The sequence below is a fragment of the Maylandia zebra genome, linkage group LG17, assembly GCF_041146795.1.
Source record: "Maylandia zebra isolate NMK-2024a linkage group LG17, Mzebra_GT3a, whole genome shotgun sequence".
Classification (NCBI taxonomy): domain Eukaryota; kingdom Metazoa; phylum Chordata; class Actinopteri; order Cichliformes; family Cichlidae; genus Maylandia; species Maylandia zebra.
In genome coordinates, this window is record NC_135183.1 from 13,417,070 (window position 1) to 13,434,978 (window position 17,909).

The 17,909-nt window shown below is 43.8% G+C and overlaps 1 protein-coding gene across 3 annotated transcripts in view; it reads left to right on the forward strand.

Annotated features, from left to right (window-relative positions):
- tut4 (terminal uridylyl transferase 4) overlaps positions 1 to 16,128 on the forward strand; it is a 42,757-nt gene extending 26,629 nt beyond the window's left edge. The window contains exons 17-31 of one of the 3 annotated variants that reach the window (XR_013093920.1): positions 5,171 to 5,274; positions 5,376 to 5,433; positions 5,536 to 5,639; positions 5,751 to 5,840; positions 6,454 to 6,567; positions 6,694 to 6,771; positions 7,059 to 7,236; positions 7,325 to 7,372; positions 8,924 to 9,006; positions 9,115 to 9,230; positions 10,316 to 10,470; positions 13,183 to 13,280; positions 13,954 to 14,091; positions 15,346 to 15,495; positions 15,604 to 16,128. Coding sequence is in view for 2 of the 3 variants with exons in the window: in XM_014411379.3 (XP_014266865.2) it covers positions 5,171 to 5,274; positions 5,376 to 5,433; positions 5,536 to 5,639; positions 5,751 to 5,840; positions 6,454 to 6,567; positions 6,694 to 6,771; positions 7,059 to 7,236; positions 7,325 to 7,372; positions 8,924 to 9,006; positions 9,115 to 9,230; positions 10,316 to 10,470; positions 13,183 to 13,280; positions 13,954 to 14,518; positions 15,346 to 15,516; positions 15,604 to 15,692 (2,051 nt within the window). In the remaining variant the exon portion in view is untranslated. Of the gene's footprint in view, positions 1 to 5,170; positions 5,275 to 5,375; positions 5,434 to 5,535; positions 5,640 to 5,750; positions 5,841 to 6,453; positions 6,568 to 6,693; positions 6,772 to 7,058; positions 7,237 to 7,324; positions 7,373 to 8,923; positions 9,007 to 9,114; positions 9,231 to 10,315; positions 10,471 to 13,182; positions 13,281 to 13,953; positions 14,519 to 15,345; positions 15,517 to 15,603 lie in introns of all 3 variants that reach the window. The other 2 variants (XM_014411379.3, XM_076876091.1) reach the window with 2 other exon arrangements.
- Positions 16,129 to 17,909: the final 1,781 nt, after the last annotated feature.

Consider the following 17,909-nt stretch of genomic DNA (forward strand, 5'->3'; position numbering starts at 1 on the left):
GCTATGTTGTCTGGGGGCTTTTGCCCCCTGGTAGGGTCTCCCATGGCAAATTGGTCCTGGGTGAGGGACCAGACAAAGAGCGATTCAGAAGAGAACATCGAGGGAACAGTTTATCCTGCCCGGGATAGGATTACCGGGGCCCCGCCCTGGAGCCAGGCCCAGGGAGGGTGCCCGAGGGCGAGCGTCTGGTGGCCGGGCCTTAGTCCATGGGGCCCGGCCGGGCACAGTCCGAAGAGGAGGCATGGGCCCATCCTCCCGCAGGCCCACCACCCGCAGGAGGCGCCATAGGGGTCGGGTGCATTGTGTGCCGGGTGGCGGCCAGGAGCGGAGGCCCTGGCGGACTGACCCCCGTCTGCCAAGACTGGCAATAGGGACATGGAATGTCACCTCTCTGGTGGGGAAGGAGCCTGAGTTAGTGCGTGAGGTTGAGAGGTACCGGCTAGATATAGTCGGGCTCACCTCTACGCATGGCTTGGGCTCTGGAACCAGTCTCCTGGAGAGGGGCTGGACTCTGTCTCAGTCTGGAGTTGCCCCTGGTGAGAGGCGGCGGGCTGGGGTGGGTATTCTAATATCTCCTCGGCTTGCTGCCGGTACGTTGGGGTTTTTCCCGGTGGACGAGAGGGTTTGTTCCCTGCGCCTTAGGGTCGGGGAACGGGTCCTGACTGTCATCTGCGCTTATGCGCCGAGTGGCAGTTCGGAGTACCCAGCCTTCTTAGAGTCCCTGGGGGGGGGGGGTGCTCCACCTGGAGACTCTGTTATCCTGCTGGGAGACTTCAATACTCACGTGGGTAATGACAGCGAGACCTGGAGGGGCGTGATTGGGAGGAACGGCCTCCCTGATCTGAACCCGAGCGGTGCTTTGTTCAAATTCAAATTCTAATTTTATTTGTCACGTACACAGTCATACACAGTACGATATGTAGTGAAATGCTTGGACAACTGCTCGTGACCTAAAGAAAACAAAAAAGGAAAAGGCTATGAATAAGATAGGAAATAAATATGAAAAATTAAAAAGGGTAAATTTAACTAGGAAGGAATAAAATATAAAGTAAGGTTAAAAATGAAATAACTGTACAACACAAATTAGAATGAAGGGTAAATTTAACTGGGAGAATAAGATAAAATATATAAATTAAAGTTGAAAATAAAATAACTGTACAACAAAATACACAATATAGAACTATATAAGAATGTATGAAGAAATCTAAATATAAATAAATATATACACAATAACAGCAGCTGTACAAGTATTAACCGGAAATGAAGAATATAGTGACCAGTGTTGTGCAAAAACAAAGTCCAGAAAGTCCAGTGTGTGTGTAAGAACCATATGTGTGGGTCAGTACTGTGTGGTGGTGTGATTGAGAGACCGTATCGCCTGCGGGAAGAAGCTCCTCCTCAGTCTCTCTGTGTTGGTCTTCAGGGAGCGGAATCGCTTTCCTGACCTCAACAGAGAGAACAGTCTGTTGTTGGGATGGCTGAGGTCCTTCACCATCTTCCTGGCCTTGGTCCAGCACCGCCTGCTGTAGATTGAGTGCAGGTCAGGGAGCTCGGAGTGGATGGTGCGCTCAGCTGACCGCACAACCCTCTGTAGAGCTCGTCTGTCCTGCATGGTGCTGTTCCCGAACCAGGTTAAGATGTTTCCCGCCAGGATGCTCTCTATGGTGCACGAGTAAAAGTTCCTGAGCACCTTGGGGGGCAGTTGGAAGTCTCTCAAGCGTCTGAGGTGGTAGAGACGCTGTCGGGCCTTTTTCACCACGGTGTTGATGTGACAGGACCATGACAGGTCCTGCGTGATGTGAACTCCGAGGTATTTGAAGCTGTCCACTCTCTCCACTGGGCACTCGTTGATGACGGGGGTCTGGTAGTTCCTCTCCTGCTTAGTGCTGAAGTCCACTATCAGCTCCTTTCTCTTACTGACGTTTAGAAGGAGGTTGTTCCTCTGGCACCAGTTCTCCAGATTCCTAATCTCCTTCAGGTAGGCCGTCTCGTTGTTATCAGAGATCAGGCCCACCACGACGGTGTCGTCAGCAAACTTGATGATGGTGGTGGAGTTGGTAGTGGCCACACAGTCATATGTGTACAAAGAGTACAGCAGGGGCTCAGAACACATCCCTGGGGGGCTCCAGTGCTGAGAGTGGTGGAGGCTGAGACATGTCCGCCCATCCTTACTGCCTGTGGTCTGCCAGTTAGGAAGTTGGAGATCCACTGACACATAGATGAGCTGAGTCCCAGATGCTCCAGCTTGGTGGTGAGTGTGGAGGGAATTATGGTGTTAAATGCAGAGCTGTAGTCTATGAAGAGCATTTTAACATAATTCCCCCTTCTAGTGTCCAAGTGAGTGAGTGATGTGTGGAGGAGATGAGAGATGGCATCGTCTGTGGAACGATTTGGACGGTAAGCGAACTGTAGTGGGTCCATCGTGTCTGGTAGTGAAGAAATGATGAAGTCTCTGACCAGGCGTTCAAAGCACTTCATCACTACTGAGGTGAGGGCTACAGGGCGATAGTCATTGAGAGAAGCAGGGTGGGGTTTCTTCGGGACAGGAACAATGATGGACTCTTTGAAGCATGTGGGGATCACCGACTGAGATAAAGAGATGTTGAATATCTCAGTGAACACAGGAGCTTTGTTATTGGACTTCTGTGCTAATCACAGTTTGGCCATAACGAACACCCTGTTCGAACATAAGAGTGTCCATAAGTGCACGTGGCACCAGGACGCTCTAGGCCGTAGGTCGATGATCGATTTTGTAATCGTATCAGCAGACCTGCGACCATATGTTCTGGACACTCGGGTAAAGAGAGGGGCTGAGCTGTCAACTGATCACCACCTGGTGGTGAGTTGGATCAGGTGGCGGGGGAGGACGCTGGACAGACTTGGTGCACCTAAACGCGTAGTGAGGGTGTGCTGGGAACGTCTAGCAGAGGCCCCAGTCCGCGAGATCTTCAACGCACACCTCCGGCAGAGCTTCAACAGCATTCCGAGGGAGACTGGGGGACATTGAGTCCGAATGGACCATGTTCAGCGTCTCCATTGCCAAAGCTGTTGCATTGAGCTGCGGCCGCAAGGTGGTTGGTGCCTGCCGTGGTGGTAATCCCCGAACCAAATGGTGGACACAAGAGGTGAAGGGAGCCACCAGGCTGAAGAAGGAGTCCTATGGGGCTTGGTTAGCCTGTGGGACTCCGGAGGCAGCCGACAGGTATCGACAGGCCAAGCGGAATGCGGCTCGGGCAGTGGCTGAAGCAAAAACTCAGGTGTGGGAGGAGTTCGGAGAGGCCATGGAAAAAGACTTTTGGACTGCCTCGAAGAGATTCTGGCAAATTGTCAGGCGTCTCAGGAGGGGAAAGCGGTGCTCTACCTGCACTGTGTATAGTGCTGGTGGAGCACTGCTGACGTCGACTGAGAAAATTGTCAGGTGGTGGAAGGAATACTTCGAGGACCTCCTTAATCCCACTGACACGTCTTCCGAGGAGGAAGCAGAGTCTGGGGTTGAGGGGAATGACCCGCCAATTTCCGGGGGCGAGGTCACTGAGGCAGTTAAACAACTCCTTGGTGGCAGAGCCCCTGGTGTTGATGAGGTCCGCCCCGGGTTCCTGAAGGCTCTGGACGTTGTAGGGCTGTCCTGGTTGACACGCCTCTGCAATGTTGCGTGGAGATCAGGGGCAGTACCTGTGGACTGGCAGACCGGGGTGGTGGTCCCCATCTTTAAGAAGGGGGACCGGAGGGTGTGTTCCAACTACAGGGGGATCACACTCCTCAGCCTCCCTGGGAAAGTCTATGCCAGGGTGCTGGAAAGGAGAGTTCGTCCGCTAGTTGAACCTCGGATACAGGAGGAACAATGCGGTTTTCGTCCTGGTCGCAGAACACTGGACCAGCTCTTTATCCTCTCAAGGATACTTGAGGGTGCATGGGAGTTTGCCCAACCAGTCTACATGTGTTTTGTGGACTTGGAGAAGGCATTCGACCGTGTCCCTCGGGGTGTCCTGTGGGAGGTGTTGCGGGAGTATGGGGTGTCTGGCCCATTGCTACGGGCCATTCGATCCCTATACAACCGTTGCAAGAGCTTGGTTCGCATTGCCGGCAATAAGTCGGACTCGTTCCCGGTGGGTGATGGGCTCCGCCAGGGCTGCCCCTTGTCTCCGGTTCTGTTCATAATTTTTATGGACAGGATTTCTAGGCGCAGCCAAGTGGCGGAGGGGTTTCGCTTTGGTGGCCTCAGAATCTCATCTCTGATTTTTGCGGATGATGTGGTTCTGTTGGCTTCATCGGGTGAGGGCCTCCAGCTCGCACTGAAACGGTTCGCAGCCAAGTGTGAAGCAGCGGGAATGAGGATCAGCACCTCCAAATCTGAGGCCATGGTTCTCAGCCGGAAAAGGGTGGAGTGCCCACTCCGGGTCGGGGATGAGTTCCTGCCCCAAGTGGAGGAGTTCAAGTATCTCGGGGTCTTGTTCGCGAGTGATGGGAGAAGGGAGCCGGAGATCGACAGACGGATTGGGGCTGCAGCTGCAGTAATGCAGGCGCTGCACCGGTCCGTCGTGGTGAAGAGGGAGCTGAGTGTAAAAGCGAAGCTCTCAATTTACCGGTCGATCTACGTCCCTACCCTCACCTATGGCCACGAGCTGTGGGTAGTGACCGAAAGAACGAGATCGCGGATACAAGCGGTAGAAATGAGCTTCCTCCGAAGGGTGGCTGGCCTCTCCCTTAGAGATAGGGTGAGAAGTTCGGCCATCCGGGAGGGGCTCAGAGTAGAGCCGCTGCTGCTCCACATCGAAAGGAGCCAGCTGAGGTGGTTCGGGCATCTGACAAGGATGCCCCCTGGGCGCCTCCTGGGTGAGGTGTTCCAGGCATGTCCCACCGGGAGGAGGCCCCGGGGCAGACCCAGGACACACTGGAGAGATTATATCTCTCGGCTGGCCTGGGAACGCCTTGGTATTCCCCCGGATAAGCTGGAGGAGGTGGCTGGGGAGAGGGAGGTCTGGGCCTCTTTGCTTAGGCTGCTGCCCCCGCGACCCGGCCCCGGATAAAGCGGATGAAGATGGATGGATGGATGGATGGATGGATGGATGGATGGATGGAGTTTAGAGAGTACAACATCACTGTGAGAACACTTTAAAAGACTGATGTGCCTTGTTTTGGTTTTCTTTTTAAAACGTCCATGTTTCCACAGAAAAAGCCCAGCTTTGCTTGTTTGGATCTTCCAAAAATGGCTTTGGATTCCGTGACAGTGACCTTGACATCTGCATGACTCTGGAGGGCCACGAAACTGCAGAGGTTAGCAGACAAAACATCCAGATGCACTCACTTGAATAAACACATGATCATTATTTCATATGATCAGTGTTTAATTTATTTTTTTGGATCTGTCTGAACAGAAGCTGAACTGCAAAGAAATCATTGAAGGCCTTGCAAAAGTGCTCAAGAAGCATACAGGTCAGTTAAAGTGTTCCTATTATTTCCCCCTGAATAATTTGGTAGGAGACTCCTGTCTGTGTGGAAAAACTGACTTTAATCTCATAATTTCCATCATCTCAGGTTTGAGGAACATCTTACCTATCACCACAGCTAAAGTGCCTATAGTGAAGTTTGAACACAAACAGAGTGGTTTGGAGGGGGATATCAGCCTTTATAACACACTGGTGAGTGGAAGATGCCCTCATTATGACTGTTGTCATGTAATGTTATAAGAGATGTTTTATATTGTCAAATATGTTGCATTATAAATGAATTTGGAGGATTCTTCTTTCTAGGCTCAACACAACACCAGGATGCTAGCTACATATGCGGCTCTGGATCCACGTGTGCAGTTTCTGGGATACACAATGAAGGTCTTTGCAAAGGTATGTGAAAATTGACAATCTGGGTTTGTAACCAGAGTACTCAGGCTGAGTATTCAGTAATCTACGATCCTTCTTGGGTGTTTTCAAAGAAGCACAAATTCAGTATTTGCAAGTGATCTCCCACCCCATACCAGTGGGAGTAACAGAACCAACACAGCAAGTAAATGAAAGCTGTATAAAGACTCAACAGCATTGAGGCCAGTGCATAAACAAAACCAAAAATAAGGAATATTAAAGTGCAGTTATATAAAAGATGGTATGTATACAATGATGCTCAGTATACAAATAAACGTATATCCACCTGCATGTTTTCAAACATACATGAGCTTATTCTTCTGATGTCTGCACTTGAATTTGGGAACGGGTTTTACAACAAATGTTAGCAGGGTTTTCTTCCCAAAAAAAATTGGAAATCTCACTGCAAGCATAACACATGTATGTTAGTGTGTTTTTATTTACCTTTATTTAACGTTGAAATCAAATCTCTTTTACAAGGAAGAAAATGCAACAGAAAATACAAGATCTATAACATGATTTAGTGTGCCCTCTTACAAAAAGCCTTCACCACGAGTGTCGTCTCTTCCTGTAACTAACCCACTTTTTGTCCTCACAGCGCTGTGACATCGGTGACGCTTCCAGAGGGAGCCTCTCTTCTTATGCTTACATCCTGATGGTGCTTTACTTTCTGCAGCAGAGGCAGCCACCTGTCATTCCTGTCCTGCAGGAGGTATTTACCACTGATTAACTCAGTCAAGTGCTGTGCCTGAAACTTGAAGAGTCTTTTTTTAAAAATTATGTTTGCATTGAATTTCATGAAGTAAATAGCTCTAAATGATACGTGATGTCTTTTTAGATCTTTGATGGGAATACTGTTCCTCAGCGGTTGGTAGATGGCTGGAACGCTTTCTTTTTTGATGACCTTGAGGATCTGGTGAGTTGGAAAAACAAAAGAGTTTTGCAGCTTAGCAACCACGTTAAAATGTCTTATGGCAATTATGTAGGAAAATTATTTAAAAGCATTACCTAAGTTAACTTTAGTCTCAGCGTTCCCTGGGGTGTAAAAAAACCACGTATCTCGAATAATCAGTCAAATCTAATTAAACAACACACACACACACACACACACACACACACACACACACACACACACAAAAAAAAAAGCAGCAAGTACAGTTTGTCTTGTAATGACTCTGGAATTAGTTTCCTCTGTTCTCACAGCGTCGTCATCACTTAGAGAATCAGCAGAACACAGAGTCTGTGGGAGAGCTGTGGCTGGGACTTCTACGCTTTTACACTGAAGAGTTTGACTTCAAAGAGCACGTGATCAGCATTCGCCAAAGGAAACGCCTCACCACGTTTGAAAAACAGTGGACCAGCAAATGCATCGCTATTGAAGGTGCTAACATGGCTCTGCATCTCTGTAAACTTGATTTGCTTCCAGATTCACAGTTGTTTTCATCCCACTGATATGCTCTTCTTCTTAGATCCCTTTGATTTGAATCATAACCTCGGTGCTGGAGTTTCTCGTAAAAGTAAGTGCCTGCCATACCTGATACAAAAAATATCTTATTGATGCATTCTGTAGACTTTGAAAACTTGTCTTTGGTTATGATAAAGTTTCCTAAAACCTCTGTCAAGTTATGGTGTAATTTTGGTGGTTGAACAATCTTAGACAATTCTTGGGTTTTATTTCCTTTTTTCATGTCAGTTTAGCCTCCTACTGGGTTCAAACAACTCTGAAAAAATTGAGTAGCCAGTCTTACCTTGTGCTATAAAGGCTCACCCTCTACATCATTCTCATCCTCTTATTATCTTTTATGTGGATCTTAGCAGCATTTTTTTTCATTTAGTCTCCCCTTCTGCAGTTGTTGCCTGTAAAAGCAGGCAACAGTCAGCAACAGTCTTTGGACACCAATGCTCTAATATGTACACCGTGCACACATTGCTTGCAGCTTTTCATTTCCATTGTAGATTAGCCCAGAGGATGAGGCTGGTTGAATATTTGTACACCTGCACCCACACTTACAGTTGTTCACCTGTTGAAGTCATTGTACTTTGATGCTTGAAAATGAACAGAAGAAGGACAAATTGTGATGGTTTAGAGACTAGATCAAAACAGCAGGTCCTGTCAGGTTATGATAGTAATGTAAATACACACAAAATCACAGTGTAGCAGCATGTGTGGTTGCAGGACGATCTGATATCCTCGTGTTGGTGTTTTTCCCTCATCATCATAAATAATGTTGTTCCAGGTTCAACATTGCAAGTGACCAATCACCTTCTCGTGACGTCATCCGCCACCTCGAAAAAAACAAACGCCTTCAAAAAAATCTACTTCACTTGCGAGAAGAGAAACCGCCTCTGTAAGGACAATATGTATAATGCTTACTGTTTATTAAACAAAAGTATCCGGAAATTCAAAGAATTCAAGTTCCTGGATCGGCGGACCGAAGCGGTTTCTCTTCTCGCAAGTGAAGTAGATTTTTTTTAAGGCGGCATTTTTCAAAGGCACAAAAGGGGGATGTCACAACAATGTGATTGGTCACTTGCAATGTTGAACCTGGAACAACATTTATTATGATGATGTGGGAACAACACAGACACGTGGATATCAGATCATCCGTGGTTGCACATCAGCAGATCAGGCAGAATGCTATTCTGATTCCCGTCCATTGTTGAAAACAAATTTAATGGGCACCAAAACCATAGACTATATGTGAAACATAAGTTTTGTCATTGTGATGTCAGCCATTGCTTTCCAGTCCTGAAGTCTCAACATTAGTGCTTATATAAAGTTGTTACTTGTGAATCCACTGTGCGTTTAGTGAAAATGAGCCGTAGCAAATAGTGCCACCTACAGTGTCAGGACACTTGTCAAAGTGGCCACACTCCATCCAAACGAATATTAAAAATAAACAAATAACCCACCGTACAGTTGTTATGAAGGGGAAATATGTAGACAAATGTCAGGATTCTATGTAAATCGATTCAGAACTGCTCTGGGCCTGGGTACGTCTGCAGAAGCTTGCTTTGAAACTGTGAAAATGCCCTGTTACTTATGCTGCCTCTCATTCCTCCACCAGTGACAAACTTCATCATGAAGGCATTTATAAATGGGAGAAAGCTGTTTGGAACTCCCTTTTATCCCGTCCCGGGCACTGAAGTGGTAGGTCATTCATGTAACACAGTTGAATGTTCAGACTTTGACTGCTGTGTGCTGTGTATCCCAGCCTAATGGTGTTTTGTGTTTTGAATGTCTTCTGTTCTGTTGCAGGAATACTTTTTTGACTCTAAGGTGCTGACAGATGGTGAATTGGCTCCTAATGACCGGTGCTGCAGGATCTGCGGAAAGATTGGACACTACATGAAGGACTGTCCAAAGAGACGCAGGTGGTCCCCTCTTAAGTCACAGAGATTTATCTCTCAGTTGGCTAGATTTCTGAGAAAAAAATCAATATGCTCAAATACGAAGAACTTCTCTCAGTTGTTTTATCTCACATCTTAAAAAATACAACTAAAGCTGTGGAGGGAACTGTCCAAAAGAATGTGATCTTGACAGCCACCCATCCACTGAGACCATTTCTCATGAGAGTTCCATGAACAATAGAATAATCAAGAGAATGGCCAGTTGTATCTCTCAGGAAAATTCCAGTTTTTTTTTTTTGTTTTTTTTGGTAAGCAACTTCTTTTGTTCTCTACTTGTCCAGTTTCCTCAGGTTTTTTCTAATGGGTACATTGCACACCCCAGCATATGCCAAGTTTTTGGCTAACAGCATGCTGGGATTCACCTTGTTGGTGCAAACATTGTATTTGTGGTTGTCAAACTGTGTTAACTTTGGTATATTTTTGTAGGTTAAAGTAAACAAATGGGAACTAATGCTGTGTTTTGGGACAGGCCAGTATTACCAAAGTACCCAAAGGTACAATTTAAAATTGGTTCTTGTCTGTCATCTGTTATGTGTAGACATCACACTGGTTCATCCGTTGCTTTAAGCTTCTTTTTAACTGTTGACCGAGAAAGGGGCTTAACATACTAAAAAAACATTTCTCTGAAAATGGTCAGGTACAAGGACAAGACCAAAGATGAGTCTCAAAGCAGCCATTGTCCTAAAACCTTTGAAAGACCTTCAGGAAGCGTGGAGACCATTGTTCAGGATACCTTACAAGAAAGGCAGGCTCACTGACAACAAAATGTAAAGAAGAGAGCGGTGGCTCAAGGCTTTTGCACAGCACTGTACAGTACAGAATATAATATCATAACTTTGGGGCCTAACATTTTTCTATTCAATCAACCAGCCATGGATGTTAAAGTACGAAGTCAGTGCACTGGACGTAAATTAATTTCAACTATCAAACTTCAGATATATATTTTCAGTCAAAGTTGTTTTTATTTGACTTGTACTAAATCTGGCATGTTTTCCATACCTTCTTGTGGTGACATGATTTTTTTTTTTTTTTTGAAATTTTTTTGTCAGAATAAAAAAGAAGGAAAATGAGAAAGATGAGGACATCAAAGAGGAGGAACGAGAGCCAAAGGATCGGCGTTGCTTCCAGTGTGGGGACATGGGGCATGTACGGCGAGACTGCCCTGAATATCGTCACCTCAAACAAAGAGCTGCCGGAGCACCAGGTCAGCACAAAAAAAAGCTTCTTTTTTTCCCTTTGAAGTTGTGTATGAAAATGAATATTTGTCAGGATGGTGTTTCCGTTTTGCATAACTATTTTTAAGTCCCGGTAGAATTGCTACCACATAAGCTAGCGCAATAATTTTTTTTGCATAGGAAACCGGAGGAGTACGTACTTCTTACGCATTCAGCTTGTCCTAAGTCACGGTTTCCTTCCACATATAGCTTTGCAAAAATAGCATAAAAAGCACTTGCAGCAACAAAAGCATAGTATTCCAGAAACATGCTTTGCCGATCAGCTGTTTATAGCACTTTCTACGTTGGAAAAGACATCAGCGCGAACTATTGCATGTCTGCCATTGCCTGCCAAAATCGGAAGTGATGTCATATTTTGTGGGAAACATAGTTTTTACCTTCAGGGCCTTTAAAAGCCTATAATGGTGTTTTTAAAAGTCATGTTTGACTTTATTCTTTTCTGTATAGTTTCTGAGATGCTTGGAACTCAAATTGCACTGTTGGAAAAAGTTTAGTTTTTTTTTTTTTTTTTAAGTTACATAATAATATTTATTTTCGTTTTTCATGCTGTATATAAAAATTGGTGTATGGCAAAAATAACACTATGAAGACACTCAAAGTAAATTTTCTTTGGTTGGAAACTATTTTGTGCAACTTTTTTGTATTTACAGTTTTGAGGTATATACCTCTGAAATTTCTGTAACTAGAAATATGTGTTAAAAAAAAAAAAAAAAAAACGATTTTCCATTTTTTTTTTTTTTTTTTGTAGTTTATTGCACATTTTTGCAATTTATGCAGTTACTATGGACTTAATGCATACATTTATAAAATTTTGGGATATAACAGTTCTATTGATGTAGAGCTGGGCGATAGAACGATAACGATATGTATCGCGATATAACTTTTACTCGATAGAGAAATTAAACTATCGCGATAGACTTCGCCGCTCTTGTCCTCTTAAAAAAAAAAAAAAAAAAAAGGTCAGCCAATCCAAATTAAGTAGCGCAGAGCCGAACCAATCACAGCCGCAGCGTCACGTCGCGTGACTTGTTACGTACAGCACAAGTGCCAAGCCGCACGTGTGTTTGTTTGGGAAGCAGCCAGCGGGTAATGGAGCCAGCGCTTAATGGAGGAAATGAGTGTGCCGACTAGAAAAATCAACCGAGCGTGACCGAAGAGAAAACAGATGATGGTTCCAATGCCGGAGAGATTGTCGAACAGAAGAGCCATAGAAGTTCCGTAGTGTGAAGGTATTTCGGCTATTTCAAGTCTGACAAAAAACAGAGTAGCGTGCACTGTAAATTGTGCCGAAAGCAAGTCTGGAAATACAATAAACTGGTGCATGCGTCACACTGTGCGCCACGTTATTGTTTCGGTGAAATGAATTTCTACAATACTGTTACTGTTAATTCTACTCTCTGCAGTGTTTAAATGCTTACATATACACACAGTTACTGTCCCTCCACACATACGACTCGGTTCTGCTTCTATGCCCCAGCTTTGTTTACTTTTTCCCACCGAGGCTTCTAGACTTCTGATTGGCCAACATTTCTGCACGGTTAGGAATCTAGCGCCACCTGCTGCTTTGGCATGTTCATAGCAGCGTTTTCCTTCATTTCTGCCTTTATGTGTGGACGGGATTATTTTTTAAAACGAAAACAGAAAATCTCAGTTTTCAAAAATACCCGTGTACGTGTGGACGTAGCCTCAGTCTCTGACTGGAAGCGCTAATTCGTCATTCGGCTTTTGTCAGACTAAAGTAACTGTTAAAACTGTTTGAAAAGCTAAGCTATACAACAAGGAGAGATTGAGAATTTCCTTTTAGTTCTCAGTTTATTTGATATTGACAAAAGTTAGTCAGTTTTGTCTGTTCTTCTGTAAAACAAACTAAGATTTATTTTTAGAATTAATATTTTGTTTCTAAGTGGAATTGACAATTTAGTAGTCTGTTTCGTTTGTTCTATTTTGAAACTTAAACGCTTTAGCGGCTGCCTTTTGTGTAGTTTGTAATATTTGCCTTTATTTATCTGAAAAAGTCTCATGTTCCTTAAGTACATCTACCCTGTTGAACTTATTATGGGAAATAAATATTTAAATAAAAACAAGCTGATTATTTCACATTTTACTTGTGAGCAACGGCACATTTAAATCTTACAAATATAGTTATTTGGCTTATATCGTGATATATATCGTTATCGCCTGAAATGAAAAAAACATATCGTGATATGAAAAAATCTCATATCGCCCAGCTCTATATTGATGTATAGCAACTTGAAATACTCCCCAAAATAGGACTACAGCATGTAAAAATATAACGATAAGCTCGGGCGGACTTGGTTCTATGGTAGGTCTTAAAGGGTTACCGGTAATATTGAAACAAACATATAAAGAAGGTAAATTATTCCCTCTAAACAAAATGTATAATTTCTAAACGTGCTAATCAGTGTTTGCGTGATTGCTCTGCCCATCAAAAAGTCATCTGCGTGAATATCATTGTTATTGGAGTGGCAATTGTCAGTTGGGAGATTTTTACATATCGCCCAACCTTATTATGAGTCTCTTTAAAATCTTAAATATCAATGTATGTAAATGCCCTAACAATTATTGATTTTGAGTTATAATTATCAGATGTGGGACACATCAGATATTCTCTGCAGTGGGAACTCAAAAGATAGCTTATATGGCTTTTTATTCTTTTACAGCTTCTCACATGGTGCGAACTATAGTGAGCTCTCAGTCCATCCCTATTCCCCAGACAGCTGCAGACTGTCCTGGAAGGACCAGACAGGCCTCAGAATGTGTAAGTACAACAGTTAACCTTCCACACACACTACGCTTTCAAAATAATCACTGACACTGGCTAGCACAGATATGACAGAAGTTCATAAGTGATGCATATTCAACACTGAGATGTGATTTTCTTTTCTTTTCTTTTTTTTTTTTTTTGGTACCAATTCCAGTTCTGAGAACTATAAATGGCAGCATGTAACAACATGTGATCCGCTTTTCTTCAGTGTAGTTTTAGTTTTCATAATGAAGGAAGTTATTAAACTTTGCAATGTCTCTCAAACTACTGTAGGTCATAGGATCTTCTCTCACTTAAACAACTGAAAATTAAGTGCATGCTTCTGGAAAGAGATGCAAATAATTAACAGAAAATAAGTTTACTGGGCATATTCAGTTCAGTTTCATTTATACAGCGCCAAATCACAATAACAGTTGAATCAAGGCAGTTTATATTGTAGGTAAAGAACCTACAATAATCCCAATGATTACATTTTGCCATAAAAATAAAAAAGATTGTAGTTAGTGTGATTTATGAATGAATTTAAGAAAACATGGTCTAAAGAGTCGTCACTTTTATATGTGAATCCAAAAATAACGAACAAATAAAATTAGAACTTATTTGCACATCACTTGTTCAGATTGCTGATTTTTAACTTCTTCCTTTTTTCTTCCTTTCTTCCTAATAGTCTGATAGTCGTCAGACTCCACCCTACTCACCACAGCCCACTGCTGTTCCCCCAAGTTCCACCCACTCCAGTTCTACTCAGCCCTCCCACACTAAGACCAATTCTGCTGGTCCCCACAAGCAGTCTGCACATCCCCAGGTCCCGCTCTCTCTCCTTAGCTTTCCTACCTCCCACCCAGGCCAGTATCACCCAAGTGCACTCACTGCACTGGGACTTCTTCCCACCCACCAGCACCAGTCACACCAGTCCCAGGGACAGTCTACTCACCCAGTCCACCTTCCCTCCACCTCCTGGCCTATCCATGGACCAGTCCTCACCTCGTCCTCTCCCACTGCCCCCTCTCCGCCTGGCATGAAATTCGCCCTGCGTTCAGCGTCTGGGAACGGGAGTCCCACAGGTTCAGGTGGAAACCCCAGCACCATGAATCTGAATGACCCCAGCATAATCTTCGCCCAGCCGGCGGGGAGACAGCTGGGCATCAGCGGGCCAGGACGGGAAGGACACTGGCACAACCACTTGGCACAACCTGGGTCACTCATGGGCAATGGCACTGTAGTCAAGTCAGGTATTCACTGGGTGATTTGGGGTCACCATCTGTCTGTGTGGGATTCTGTCTCTATCTTTAGCTTTAAATAAAAGCATCAAACCATTTCTTATTTTATTACACAATCACCTGACTCTAGTGCTCAGGTATAGCTGCTTTAGAGTCTGCACTTTCTTTACAGAGAAAATCAAGGAATTCTTTCATTCAGAAGTAAATCTGGAGTTTTTGTTCCAGGATGATGTTTCGGATTTAGGTTGTGTATGTCTTAGGAAACTGTAGATCTCAATCACAGCTAGGAGAGGCTAAAGAAAATGGTGCAAATGTAGAGGAAATGTTACCAAACCCTCATGAGTTTGCAGTTGTCAAAAAGATTGTGCATGAGACCGAGGATTGTTTCTTGACCCTAACAATTTAAAAATGTTAGTGAAAAGAACGAGGTACACAGGAGCGACAGTCTACCCGAGCTCTGAGGCTTGTCAGTGTCAGTTTCATACACTTAGCTGTTTTAGTTTGTATTTAGTTGGGGGTTTTTTTGGTTTGTTTGGTTTTTTTTTTTATTTTCTATGATATTATTATAGTCATAAGCATTTCACAAGTTTTAATGATTTAATTTGTAAATAAATCAAATTTATGCAAGTAGTCAGCATTTTCAGTGTTGACCCTTCTGCAGTTCCCTGTGGCATGCTGATTTCAGCTTGTTAGTCTAATCCTGATTACTACCTTATGGGTGCTGCACCCACAAAACACCATTTGATTTGCAAAATCTGCACTAGGATTAAAATTCTTACCGGTACCAATTGTCTCTTTTTGACAGTTACAGAAAGATTTTTTTTCCCCTTTGTCTACAGAGTCTGGCCACCCGGCTTCATTTGTAGCTGTGAGCCAAGGCTCTCGGTTATGGGAGCACAATAAAACCCCTCAGTACACTCTGTCTCCATCCTGGCCCTACAGAATGCCCCAGAACTTCATCCAGCAGGGCAACGGAGGCTACCACCATGGTAAACCCTTTGTGGCCCAAGGTTAGATATGATGAACAGCAATGCTTTTTTATTACTTTTGGAAAAGAGACATTATTTTTCTAAGGGATTTCTTTTCTCTTTGTTTAGGTTCTATGATGCATCCGAATCCCAACTTCCCACTGGTCCCTCATGTCCGGCATCCAGTGAATCTGAATTTCATCCAACAGAAGAAGTAAACTGGCATCTTTTTTTAATCAGGCTTATGGTCAGTAAAACAACGCATAAAGCATCATTTGATCACAAGACGATTTTTAAAATGAATTTTATCATTTTTGTACAGTTTTTAAGTTTTACTTTTTGTGTCATTACATTGATTTGTGATACAAATGTCAAATATTTTAATACCCCCGTTTTTGAGGGGGTCCAAAAAAGTGTTTTTATTTTATGTGTAAAGTAAGGAGGACAAATGTAAACCTTTATTTTTATTAGCTTTATTCATACTTTGCTTGCCACAAGATGAAGGCTTTGAATAGATGTTTGTTTTAAAAACAATCTAACATGTCACCCTAAGTATGTAGTGCCAAAAGCATTGATAGCAAGAAAAAAGGGGAAAAGTCTTAAATAATAATGGAAAAAAAAGCTATAAAAAAATAAACAAAAAAGCAAACCGCTTCACTGTGTCCTGTGTGTTTATGTCTCTTACCAACACTCCAGCATAATATGTATGATCTAGTTTGCATTTGTGCTTTGGTCATTAGAACTCCGACTACAAGCAATGATGTTTGAGCAGGTTGTGACTGCATTGAGTCCATGTGGAGAACAGATGGAAGGAAATTGAATATTTCAATTTCCTTCCATCTAGGAAGGAATATTTCCTTCCATCTAGGTACACTGGCTCCACTGAAAGCCCCCCAAAACGTTTGCACCCAGATGCTTAGTGGACTAGTGCACATTGTAACATTAAGATTGAGACTTCTTTTATCTTTCTAATCAGCTGCGCTGATGTTTCTTGAGATACTATAGAGAGTGGAAGCAGTAATGTGTACAACGTATATTAAAGATGCCAGTTGAAGAGATTTCTGTAGTCGAGTACAGATGTGCATTCTTTCTAATGGCAAGAAGAAAGCAATGGTGCTGTTTTCACAAATGGGAACATGGTCCTCAGTGTTTTAGAACAATTTCACAACAGCACTTTACAGCTGTTACAGTTGATTCAGTGAGCAGACCCTGCCTCTAAAGGCATGCACAACCAACCACAGCAGCACTGTGATCTAATCTAGCATTAATGTGATAAGTCCCATTTGATTTGAGATCGAACGCTGCTCTGAATCACTTTTGAAACATTAGCATTCCGAGTAGCGATTTCTTCTCTCCTTTTTGTGGTCACAGCCCTGATGCACTTCTCTGTTCTGTGTCGATATAATCTAATAGGGAGGGAGCCAAATCCTTGTAAGTTATAATACAACATGGAAAAAATAAACAAAGAAAAAGGCAAAAATTATAATTGCAATGTGTCGATCCACAGTATTCGGCTGTGGTTAATGCTCTGGTGTTTCTTTATTGTAATTTAAAATGGTTTGGATGAATTGGAGACAGATGCATAACACAGCAGGGATACATTGGGAATAAGAAGACAGTGGAAGTAAGACTCATCACAAGAAATAATAATAATGGATTGGATTTATATAGCGCTTTTCAAGGCACCCAAAGTGCTTTACAACGCCACTATTCATTCACTCTCGCATTCACACACTGGTGAAGGCAAGCTACGGTTGTAGCCACAGCTGCCCTGGGGCAGACTGACAGAAGCGAGGCTGCCATATCGCGCCATCGGCCCCTCTGGCCAACACCAGTAGGCGGTAGGGTAAAGTGTCTTGCCCAAGGACACAATGACCAGGACAGAGAGCCTGGAGATCGAACCAGCAACCTTCCGGTTACAGATGCGCTTCCCAACCCCCTGAGCCACGGTCGCCCCAGACAAGAGGCCACCAAACTAAAACCCAGACTAAGCATGAGAGCTATTTAAATTGATTTTACACACAGTGCCTCTAGGTGAATACAGCGCAGGGTCAGTGCTAAGTAAAGTGCTAACAGCATGTGCCCACCAGCTCACCCTAATCTTTACCAGAATATTCAACCTCTCACTGGATGAAGCAGCCATCCCATCCTGTCTAAAATCAGCCACAATCATCCCAGTGCCAAAGAAGTCTCCCATCACCAGCCTGAACTATTATCGCCCTGTGGCCCTCACGCCGGTAATCATGAAATGCTTTGAAAGACTAGTCCTTCAGCACACCAAGGATTACCTCCCCCCAGAATTCAACCCCCACCAGTTTGCATACCACACAAACGGGTCCACAGAAGACTCCATCGCCCTCCACTCTGTGCTGAGTGACCTAGAACAGCGGCAGAGCTATGTCCGAATGCTCTTCGTGGACTACAGCTCAGCCTTT